Consider the following 12,267-nt stretch of genomic DNA (forward strand, 5'->3'; position numbering starts at 1 on the left):
GGGAGGTGACACAGAAAATCGCATTTAGATTGAAAATGACGTTGCAGTTGTGCAAAAGTTTGCTTTGGGTGGACATGCCCTCTGTTGGAATGTGAGCATTCACAAGCATTGAATGCCATGTTAGATTTTAAATTGAGCTTTCTGCCCTAAGTGAATGCCTGTCCTCCTCAGTCACTGAAGACATGGAGGTTAGTTTTAATTAAGGTTAGTTTTAATTAATGCAAACGAAAGCTACATATTGCTGTCCCTGAAGAAGCTGTTAGCACAAATTTGCAGGTTTGTTAAGTGAATTGCTTCTTCCAGCTGAGAGAAACTGACGTGGCCATGGAAAAACCAGTTAACAGACTGAAAACGTAACCAATTCTTATCTGTCTCCATGTTCATGGAAATGTTTTGTGTGCCATGAAAATATAGGTCAACACTAACACTGGTAACTATCCCCTGTGCACCCATGAAATGTTTCTGGTCATGGTTCTATCTCTGATGTGGAGCGTGCCGTGGAGGGTTGAATGCTGAGCACCAGTGTTCAGCGGCAGAATGGCGTTACATGATTGTGCCACCCGAGCTACTGTGAAATACAGCTGGAGCATCACTCCAGAAAAACTAGCTCTTAATACTCAACACTTTCTGTCTTAATGGATATTTTCTGAAGTTAGGATAATCTTCGAGTATGCAGCTCAAGAAAATTCTTTTCTGTTGCAAACCTGCCATTTTAGTGGTATTTTTAAGTGATTAAAAAGGACAAAAGCTTCCCCCCCACCCCCGGCAAGCTTTTATTTTTTCAAGTGCCTATCTTTTGATCTCCATTATTATTATATGGATACATAAGGAGTGATGATGGGAGAAGAGATGGAAGTGGGCATAGCGTCCACGTTGCCATGGAGACGATTATTTGGTTGACGGGTAGCTAGCTAAGAAGTGCATTAGGACCCAGGGAACGTGTGTTTCCCTGGGATGTTCTAGATGGCGCACTTTCCTTAGAAAAAAGGAAAACATCTGTGGTCTAGGGGAGGGAGTCTGAACACCCATCCACCAAATACGCAAATACTGAAACTCAGTACAAGGTCCCAAAGATCTATGTTAAATCGCCCACAGAATGGAGGCCCATTTTAGCCTTCCATTGTAGAAAAGTCACAGAATTCTTCAAGCATGACAAAAATGAAGTTATTTGTAAAAACATCTCCATCATCCCTCTGCTTCATTGCCAATAACGCCTTTCTCATTTCCAGCATCCTAACCAGATGATAGGCAACGACCGAGGACAAGAGAAACTGAGGTTATTACCGGGAGCATCAGATTCTAATCCCACTTTCCCATTACCATGATTCAATTTCCTCCATATTTCTAGAGGCAAATGATTTGCTACTTCCTGGGATGTTGTGGAACATGATCACTGTGATGGCTAAATGCAAAGTTATTTAGTAGATATCTGGGCACCAAGTTCACCAAGCAGGTAAGTGAGGAGCCAGTTTTTCAAGATTCCAATGCTTCGGTTGGGGCAGCGTCCTTAATACAGTCTTAAAATTGTGTGCAGTGTCAGGTCCTAAGTGACTTGACAAAGCTCACACTGCAATGCAGGAAAACCTCATTTTCAGACTCCCCAGTACACACAGAATTAATTTTTCTGAGTCGCATAACTGAGTCATGACCTAGTGATATATGATCTCCATTCCTTTTGCTAATATTAGAAAGCCTTTGGCGGACCTTATCCTTATTTCCAGATCCCAGAATGATTTCTAACTGCCTTATATCCTTAGGAAGTTCAAAGACACTTCGAAGCAGTATAATATCGTAGAGTCTGGACTGTGAGCTGATTTTAATCCCAGAATCTTTACCTGCATGTATGTGACTTTTGGCAAGTCTCATTTTCATCAAATTTATTACAGTGTGGATCAAATGAAATAATCTGCATTTAAACATCCTGTGAACTGTAAATACACACACAAGCAATAAAGTTACCATGAGGGCTTCTCTCTTGGTGGACAGAGTAGCTGGGAAGGGGCCTCCTTCCATTTGCAGTGACTGAGGTCTGCCACGTACTATTTTCATGATGCTTGCCTTACATACTTCTAATGCCAGTCAACACTGGAGCCACAGAGAGCTCTTTCCTTGTGAGCTTTAAATCAAAAGCACCATAGTTTTACTAGTGTTAGAAATTTGAAAGTGCTATAAAACCCAATTACAGAGAAATGGAGAAAATCAACTGAAGAAAGTAAATAAGATAATGTGAGTATATTCAAGCAATGGGCTAAAATGTAAAGAATACAGACCTTAAATTCCATACCCTTCTGACCCTAAGGCTATCCCCATTTGCATACATGAATTTCCATGTTTTTAGTGGTTTGGCCTCCTGCACAGCAACTTTTATTTGTTTGTATGGCAACCGCTCATCTCTGGAGCTAATGATAAACTTTGGTGACCATTTTAGACCTCCGAGAGAAAATTCTGCATTTATATGGCTGAAAAGTGTTGGCCAAAACTTGTCTTCAGCCTGTGTTTCATTACAAACTGTAATTTCTAGGTGCAATTTCTAGGTTCAGTCTCAGCTAAAATTCTAAGAAAGTTTAAATGAAAAATTCCTCTGCTACGTTTGTATTACAGATAAGAGGAAAGCAACACCTTTTAATTAATTTATTTATTTTAATTAATTTATTTATTTTTGGCTGCGTTGGGTCTTTGTTGCTGCGCACGGGCTTTCTCTAGCTGCTGCGAGCGGGGGCTACTCTTCGTTGTGATGTGTGGGCTTCTCACTGTGGTGGCTTCTCTTACTGTGGAGCACAGGCTCTAGGCGCTCAGGCTTCAGTAGTTGTGGCATGTGGGCTCAGTAGTTGTGGCTCGCGGGCTCTAGAGCAGTTGTGGGTGCACAGGCTTAGTTGCTCCGCGGCATGTGGGATCTTCCTGGACCAGGGCTCGAACCCGTGTTCCCTGCATTGGCAGGCGGATTCTTAACCACTGCTCTACCAGGGAAGTCCGAGCAACACCTTTTTAATCACAGAAAGAAAAGCACGGAGACTTTTCTTTTCAGGAGCTATTCAAGATTGACTGGGGTAGATGTTCGAACGCCATCATTCAGCTGGGAATAGAATTCGGTGCACACAGAAATGGTGATGGAATTTTAGATATGGCAGGTTCTTTCGATGTCATCTGGTCCAACATGTTCATTTTATTGTTGATAAAATTGAAGGTTCGGGATGCTAAATGACTTGAGAGAGGTCACCTGGCTAGTTAGCAGAGGGGCTGGGACCAGACCCAGGGCTTCTGAGTTGCAGTTCTGAATTCTGTCCATTCATTAGGCGTTTTGAGCAGGGATCAAAATCTGTCAGTCGTTTATGAACTATCTCCTAATAATATCAATAAAATGCTATTTAATCCCACATTTAGGAGAAAGCAGCACAAACACAATTGGTGCCCTTTTTAATTTCTTGTTCACTCATTCCCCTGGGTTAAATTTGTGGCATTCTGTTTTTGTTGGGGTTTTCTTGAACCAGAGTATAAGCTTGTTTTATTTCTTTATGAATGCGGCATTGAATTTTTTTAAAATTGAAGTATAATTGACATACAAAATTATATAAGTTACAGGTGTACAACACAGTGATTCATAATTTTTAAAGGTTATACTCCATTTACAGTTATAAAATACTGGCTATATATTGTTTTTGTTTTTGAACAGGACATTTAATGGGAAAAAAGAGCACAGGAGAGTCCCTGTATGTTTATGAGGGAGGGAGCCTGAAGGAGCAGCTGAGGGAGTACATTCGGTGGGAGGAAGCTACAAGGAATTTGCTAAGCCTCCTAGAAGCAAAGGGGACCAGAAGCCATCAGCCACCTCAACGGGAGCCCCTGGGCATTCGCCAGTCTACCTGGGATTCAGAGGACAGCAGCAACTTTAAAGACGTGGGATCGAGACTCAAAGGTATAATGAACATACTGGGGAAGTGGGAGTGGGGTGAGGAGGGGTCGGGGAGGTAGGAGGTGTTTGGGGAGACTTGGAAGGAGGGGAGGTTTGAGCAGGGAAGAATAAAACTGTTCAGAGGTAAGACTTCACAGCAACTACATCGGGCTGACATCAGTACACACTCAGAAAATGAGTGGCCAATCCTCATGCTAGCTTTTCTTTTCAACATCATAAATTATTTTTCCTCTTAACACATCAAACTCCAATTTAGGAGTTTTGTTAGCAATTGTGCATTGATAGGATTTTTTAGCCTACCAGACCCTTCCAAAATATTTTGATAGTGAGGCCATAGATTATTAGAGCTGATCCCTGTGGATCTATAGATATGTTTTTTTTTAAATTTATTTATTCATTTATTTATTTTTGGCTGTGTTGGGTCTTCGTTTCTGTGCGAGGGCTTTCTCTAGTTGCGGTGAAGGGGGGCCACTCTTCATCGCGGTGCGCGGGCCTCTCACTGTCGCGGCCTCTCTTGTTGCGGATCACAGGCTCCAGACGCGCAGGCTCAGTAGCTGTGGTGCACGGGCTTAGTTGCTCCGCAGCATGTGGGATTTTCCCAGGCCAGGGCTCGAACCCGTGTTCCGGGCATTGGCAGGCAGATTCTCAACCACTGCGCCACCAAGGAAGCCCAATATGTTTATTTTTGATGAACACTAGTGGAAGTGCCTATTCACAGAAGCTTTTGGAAGAGAGCATTCTTGTTTGCTACTTTTGATGCAAAATAGTACTCCTTCATATTTGTTCCAAGATTACCTAGTTCGGGTCTCATCCTAATATTTCAAAACTTGGTGAAAATATCTCAGGTCAACTGATCTGTCCAGTATATGATTTTATAGAGGATAGGGGAAAAGAATTATAACAAATTGGCATTGTTTAGATACAAAGACAGTAAATGAGATAGAAGAGAATAAAATTTATAGGAAGAAAGCAAGGCAACTGAAAATGATGTGATTCTCATTAACTTCTAAGAAGTTTCCATGAAGTTTATGATAAAAGGCAAAAACAATCATTACAATACTCCTAATAATAACAACTGCTAGTTTTAGTGAGTATCTTTTATAATCCAAGTACTGGGTGAAACACCTTACCTTCATCCATTTCCTCGGGTAATGCTCACAGCAGTCTTAGGAGAAAGATTCAGGAAGATTCTATTATTCTCTCCATTTTAGAGGTGAGGAAACTGAGACCAGTCGTGCAGCTTTTCAAGGGAAAAGCCCGTGCTGTCTGCCTTGGACAGTCCACTGCCATGTGAGGCATCTTCTGGGAATAGTCCTCACTGATCTTAAATATGAAGGATGCAGGATGCAGTAGCAGCTTTCCCTCTCGACGTTTCTGGCAATAAATAATATTGTGTTTCACTCACAGACCTTGGGGAGTTCACCACGCCCCTCTTTCATGGTGGGTGACTCTGATTGATGACCCTTTAACAGAGGCTCAGGGCTGGCGTGGCCAAGCCTCGGATGGTTTCTCCAGAGGGAGGCTTTATGTGTCACCACTCTTTGGTCTATTGTGGATTCTCTGTGCTAAATGCAGAGCAAAAAAAGTTCCTTTGTTGCATTAAGCACCTAGAGAGAAAGTCTCTGGTAGCCTTTATTCAGAAAGAAAATCAGGATTAAATCAAGCAATGCAGAAATAAGTATCAACTTTGTACAGAGCCCTGAATGACTAATTCTCTTGTCTGGGAATAGATCACTTGGTTCTAAAGGCTCTCAGAATTTGTGATTGACTTCTTGGGCCCTGGTTGGCCTGGCCTATTCTTGGCCAAGTGCTTTGCTGGACTTCCTGTGGGTGGCAGTGCCTTCTCCTTGGTCTGAAGAGTAATAATGATCACCACCACAAAACCCTCTAAAATAACTTGACAAACACTGAAATGGGGCTTCCCTGGTGGCGCAGTGGTTGAGAATCTGCCTGCCAATGCAGGGGATACGGGTTCGAGCCCTGGTCTGGGAGGATCCCACATGCCGCGGAGCGGCTGGGCCCATGAGCCACAACTACTGAGCCTGCGCGTCTGGAGCCTGTGCTCCGCAACAAGAGAGGCCGTGATAGTGAGAGGCCCACGCACCGCGATGAAGAGTGGCCCCTGCTTGCCACAACTAGAGAAAGCCCTCACACAGAAACGAAGACCCAACCCAGTGAAAATAAATAAATTAATTAATAAACTCCTACCCTCAATATCTAAAAAAATTTAAAAAGAGAGGAAAATAATTACATTTATAATTAAAAAACAACAACAACACTCAAATGGACTTACCCTCATAGCTCATTCATAAAATAGCCCCCCACGCCCTATCATGTTATTAATCTATAGTGCTTTATTTTGACCCAAACAATACCCACTTTGAATTGCTTTATTCCCCCAAACTTAGCTCTGCATAACTTTGGAATGTTTTGAAAAATGCAACTCCTTCCTCAAGGATCAAAATTTTTCTGCCATCTTCAGAAGGACATTCTGTAAACTTCGAAGGCAACTGCAAAAGAATAGCTCCAAAAAGGTCTCCGAGCAGCAGTTCTATACGATGGATTGGGTGGGCAGTCACAGAAAGTGACTGCTTTAAGGGGACAATACTTATCAGTATACAGTGTGAGCTGGAAAAGTCATCTTTTTCTAATCAGGTCTTGCTTTTGTATTATATCTCTTTATGCTTTGTTCCTCTTTTTACAAGCTCAGAAAGCCCATCTCATTTAATTCCATCTCAGACTGAATAACTAGCTATGGCACACATTGGTACCATTCTTTTGGATGTATTTCCCAGCAATATGAAAAACAATTTGAACACTTAGTTTAGTCTTTGCAGAAACCAAAACAGTTTATCACTTCTCTTGCTTTGGAAATTCCACCTCAATGAAAGTATGTTGATATGAAAACTGAAAACACCCTACAATTATCTTATTCACAAGGAGGAAGTACCAGGAGAATCATTCTGTTAGAAATCCTTATATCTCTCAGTGTTAGAAAGAAGTTTAGTAATTTAGCTGAGCATTATCAGAACTAGCAGCAGGGGGCTTCCCTGGTGGCGCAGTGGTTGGGAGTCCGCCTGCCGATGCAGGGGACACGGGTTCGTGCCCCGGTCCGGGAAGATCCCACGTGCCGCGGAGCGGCTGGGCCCGTGAGCCACGGCCTCTGGGCCTGCGCATCCGGAGCCTGTGCTCCGCAACAGGAGAGGCCACAACAGTGAGAGGCCCACGTACCGCAAAAAAAAAAAAAAAAAGAACTAGCAGCAGGGATTTTCAGAGGCTGAGGACTTTTCTTAAACTTAAAAAACTATCCACATATACTCCCCTCTCCCGTTTTAGTAACAAAACATCAAGTCCTGTGGCCAAATCTCCCAGAGCTGTAGTTAGAAACTGAGCATCTTCCTACATTTTGATGACAAAGATATTTACTTGATTCAGAAAAGATTCATGCGAATGCGCACTGAATCTAGACTACTGTGTCACAGCAAACAGGAAGTTTTTAGCAACAATTATGGCCAACCATTTTCAAGGTGAACCTAAATCTTTTAACTTTACCCTTCTCACAAAGTTAATGGAACTTTTACCCTATGGTTTCTATAACATGAAACAGTGTTCAGCTCAACTCCAGGCCCTAATCCATAATCCTGGATGCGGCTGTGGATTGTCCTGCATTTCAGTGAAGGTTGAGGTTAGCCTTTGGGTTCCTTTTGTAATTGGGACCCAGTTCATTGTTTTTTGAAGCCTAGGATTTTTTCTCTTATTTGGCGAGCATGAGGAAAAGGAACTGGGGAATGCTTTGCTGGGGGTTTTACGGAAAGGAAGTAAACGTACAAATTTGCTCTCACTTTTAAGGGAGAGAATCCCACTGTCCCATCAGATCAGCACAGAGAACAGAAAGGTTCTATTTATTAATATGTGAAATGCTCCAACGGAAGCTCCAAATATAGGGAAAGCAACATATGGTCAAGAGTAACTAAAAAGCTTGTGATTTGACCGTTTCTGTGAAGGCGGGGGCCAGCTTCACTCTGCTGGCTCCCACCTCAGAAACAGTGCCTCCCGGTCACGGTGGCCAGCTTCAAACAATCTACACACAATAAATGCTGGAGAGGGTGTGGAGAAAAGGGAACCCTCTCGCACTGTCGGTGGGAATGTAAATTGATACAGCCACTGTGGAGAACAGTATGGAGGTTCCTGAAAAAACTAAAAATAGAACTACCATACGACCCAGCAATTCCACTGCTGGGCATATACCCTGAGAAAACCATAATTCAAAAAGAGTCATGGGGCTTCCCTGGTGGCGTAGTGGTTGAGAGTCTGCCTGCCGATGTAGGGGACACAGGTTCGTGCCCCGGTCCGGGAGGATCCCACGTGCCGCGGAGCGGCTGGGCCCGTGAGCCATGGCCGCTGAGCCTGCGCGTCCGGAGCCTGTGCTCCGCAACGGGAGAGGCCGTATGGCAGCATCTTCAGGCAGCCTGGCGACCCTTAATAGTGCAGCCTGGGCTCCTGGAGGAAAATGATGCTAATTGGTCTGTGTGGGAATTGAACCCCAGGCCCTGGCTTCATTATCACCTGGTCAAAACGATGGAGCCACAAAGCGGATAATAACTGATCTGAGAATGTCAGTAATTACTTTATTAGAAACAAATGGCTGGTCTGGACGTTGGGGAACCTGAATTGCCAGAGAATCTTGGAAAGTGTAATAAGCTCTCATCTGGATGAAAAGTGTTTTCTCATCTCAGAGGGTAAAGGGTGCTATGTGGGAACAAAGAAGTGTTTTAAAAGTAGAGCTACTCATTCTTCCTTCAGTCTTAGTTAAGTTGAACAGAAGCCACAACAAGCCAACCACAATAAATTTAGAACTGGCAGAAACCCAAATTGCCTCCTCTTCCCAAGTTGCCCACATGACTACCATTTACAGTCATGGGTTTATAATATTGAATTGTGTAATTCATGAACTAGCTTTGATTTGTGGAATGAGGCATTGCCAAAGAAGCAAAGTAACAATTAAGATCCCACATTCCTTACCAGTCTCCCTACCCAGCTGCTACTTTAGGAACAAATTCCTGGGGATAATACATTTAATTTCCAACTTTGGTCAAGCTATACCTGTGTAAATGAACTTACGAAATAGAAACAGACTCACAGACATAGAGAACAGACTTGAGGTTGCCAAGATGGGGAGGGGGTGGCGGAGGGATGAATTGGGAGTTTGGGATTAGCAGATGCAAACTATTATACATAGAATAGGCCCTACTGTACAGCACAGGGAACTATATTCAATAACCTGTGATAAACTATAGAGGAAAAGAATATGAAAAAGAATGTATGTACATGTATAATTGAATCACTGCTATACAGCAGAAATTAACACAACATTGTAAATCAACTATGCTTCAATAAAAGAAATTTTAAAAAATAAAGTTTTCCTTTAAAAAAAAAATATATATATACATATGTAGTCATATCAGAACACAAGTTAAGCTAATATAACAAAAAGACCCGAAAATATAGTGGCTCCCCAAAAGGAGGAAGTTAACTTCTCTTGGGGGACAGCTGTTGTTCTCAAGCATTAACGTGCTCAGAGTCATCTGGAGGACTTGTGAGAGCACAGATGGCTGGGTCCCATCCCCAGAGTTTCCAGTTCTGTAGGTCTGGGGTAGACCTAGGAATCTACCTTTCTACCAGTCTCCCAAGTGATACTGATGGTTTATTGGGATGGATTTACTTTTAGCATTAGACTTTGGCATCACTAACTACGTTCGCTTAACTCTTTCTAATATTTTTTAAGTTGGTGGACTCTCCAGTTTCTCAGCGTGAAGGAAGGAACCCCCAGCTGAACTGATACTGACAATGGTGGCCTCCCTCAAAGAAGCAAAACAAAACCCTCAAGAGACTGCGTTCTACGGGCATCAGTTCTACTGGGTCATCAAGTTTCCTTTATGCAAAACGCTTAACTATTCTTGTACCTTTCAACTTTGACTAAAGTCATGATTTTCAAGCAGCATCTTCTGGTTTGAACTTGTTTGCTGTGAATGATTGTCCATAAAGAGTGTTCCAATTAATGCTCTTTACATCTTGGCTATTTGTCTATTAGATTCCAGTCCTTGTTCCCATTCACAATAAAAGCTTAAACATATTGTCCAAAACGCAGGTAGTTTTCTTATTTCAATTCCAAATGAGAAGACAGTGATTAATACTGAGATTAACAAACAGGTTGACAGTGAACTTGTGTGCTCATTGATGAAAGCAGGCTGAATTTTTAGCTTTGCTCTCTGAAAGCCACTTACTGACTCCTTGTAGTGACTTAGAGCCTTTATAGATGCCACTTACTAGAAGCTCAGACTTGCTTTATCGTTACCCAGTCGGATGGGCTATAGGTTGAACATAGAGGCAGGTCTTCTTCATGCCATAATAATTCCCATCTCTTCAGCCCTTACAATGACTAGGTATTTTGCTGATGTTATTGATATTCTCCTCAGAATAGTTTCATAAGCTGGAAATGATCCTTTTCACTTAATAGCTAAGGAAACAGAGTTAGGTCAGCTGACTTGCCCAAGGTCACACAGTAGATGGAACTGGGATTCAAACACCGGAAGTCACCAGATTTTCTGTAGCATTTGACAGTTTTTCTATTACCTCATTTTGAGCCCCTCTTTCGGTATATTTAAGCCTATCAAGTAGCACTGTTTCTTCAAAATTCCATTGCCAGCCTGAGAGAAGTATTCCCCGGAGCCAGATTTAGTCAGCTCCGCAGCAAAGGGAGAAGACTGGTTCCAGAGATTCCCTTCCGTTCTCAGAGAACGTGGCCTGGCGGTTCACAACACTCCCCAGTTCCATTTTTATCATGACATTCACACATTAACAGATTTTAAAGCTTTTTGCCATATGTTTGGATTTCCTTCATTTGGGGAAATCACATATGAAATGGTGAAGAGATTTATCTTGCCTTTGTTCTGATTATCAAAGAACCACAAAAGATGTGATGTGTCCTAATTTCTTTTAAAATCACGTTGATTCCCAACTTATCCAGAGCCAGACCAGGGAAAATAATGTGAGGTGTGTTTTCAGTGTCCTGCCGCCTTCCTCTTCTTGGGACGCCCTGGGCCTCTTTCCCAAGAACTCGATCCTGAGCTGAGTGCACTAAAGCCTGCCATGCAGCTGATGATGAAGGGGAAGCCCTATCACCAGGACTCACCCTCCAGTAGGACACTCATAAAGATGAAAACAACCTTCCAGACCCAGGGGACATTTCTCCAAGGGTGGCATTTCAGATAGGGAGAGGAAGACAATGCTTCTGGAATAACCCCATCTAGACAGTCACTTGTTTGGTCGTTTCATGAGAGTAGATGTGATCCTGTGTTTCAATTGCAATCATTTTTCCCTCATGTGCCCTGACCAAGACACAAGAACTGCTCACTTGAATCCCTTGACCCTTGCAGGCGCCTAAGTACCAAGCCCTGGTCAAGACTAGAATCCCTTTATCCATTTATCTGTCCTTGAATGGATAAAGAAGATGTGGTACATATATACATTGGAATATTACTCAGCCATAAAAGAGAATGAAATAATGCCACTTGCAGCAACATGGATGGACCTGGAGATTATCATACTAAGTGAAGTAAGTCAGAAAAAGAAAGACAAATATCATATGATATCACTTATATGTGAAATCTTTAAAAATGATACAAATGGGGAATTCTCTGGTGGTCCAGTGGTTAGGACCCTGTGCTTCCACTGTGGGGGGCCTGGGTTCGATCCCTGGTCAAAGAACTAAGATCCTGCAAGCCACGTGGCATGGCCGAAAAAAAAAAAAGATACAAATGAACTTATTTACAAAACAGAAACAGACTCACAGGTATAGAAAACAAACTTATGGTTACCAAAGGGGAAAGGTGAGGGGGAGGGATAAATTAGGAGTTTGGGATTAATATATACATACTACTCTATATAAAATAGATAACCAACAAGGACCTACTGTATAGCAATACTCTGCAGTAACCTATATGGGGAAAGAACCTGAAAAAGAATAGATATGTGTATACGTATAGCTGAATCACTTTGCTGTACACCTGAAACCAAACAACATTGTAAATCAACTATACCCGCCCCTCCCCCCCTCAAAAAAAAAAAGAAAGAAAAACTATTAGAATACCTTTACTTAAGAGATATAGCTTTCCGGGCTTCCCTGGTGGCGCAGTGGTTGAGAGTCCGCCTGCCGATGCAAGGGACGCGGGTTCGTGCCCCGGTCCGGGAAGATCCCACATGCCGCGGAGCGGCTGGGCCCGTGAGCCATGGCCGCTGAGCCTGCGCGTCCGGAGCCCGTGCTCCGCAACGGGAGAGGCCACAACAGTGAGAGGCCC

At 42.8% G+C, this 12,267-nt stretch overlaps 1 protein-coding gene across 2 annotated transcripts in view; it reads left to right on the forward strand.

Moving 5' to 3' along the window:
• GRP (gastrin releasing peptide) overlaps positions 1-9,749 on the forward strand; it is a 12,030-nt gene extending 2,281 nt beyond the window's left edge. The window contains exons 2-3 of one of the 2 annotated variants that reach the window (XM_007450115.1): positions 3,671-3,913; positions 9,712-9,749. In XM_007450115.1, coding sequence (XP_007450177.1) covers positions 3,671-3,913; positions 9,712-9,749 — 281 coding nt within the window. The remainder of the gene's footprint in view (positions 1-3,670; positions 3,914-9,711) is intronic. The other variant, XM_007450116.1, reaches the window with a different exon arrangement.
• Positions 9,750-12,267: the final 2,518 nt, after the last annotated feature.

Source organism: Lipotes vexillifer, unplaced genomic scaffold, assembly GCF_000442215.2.
Source record: "Lipotes vexillifer unplaced genomic scaffold, Lipotes_vexillifer_v1.1 scaffold79, whole genome shotgun sequence".
In the NCBI taxonomy this organism is placed as follows: domain Eukaryota; kingdom Metazoa; phylum Chordata; class Mammalia; order Artiodactyla; family Lipotidae; genus Lipotes; species Lipotes vexillifer.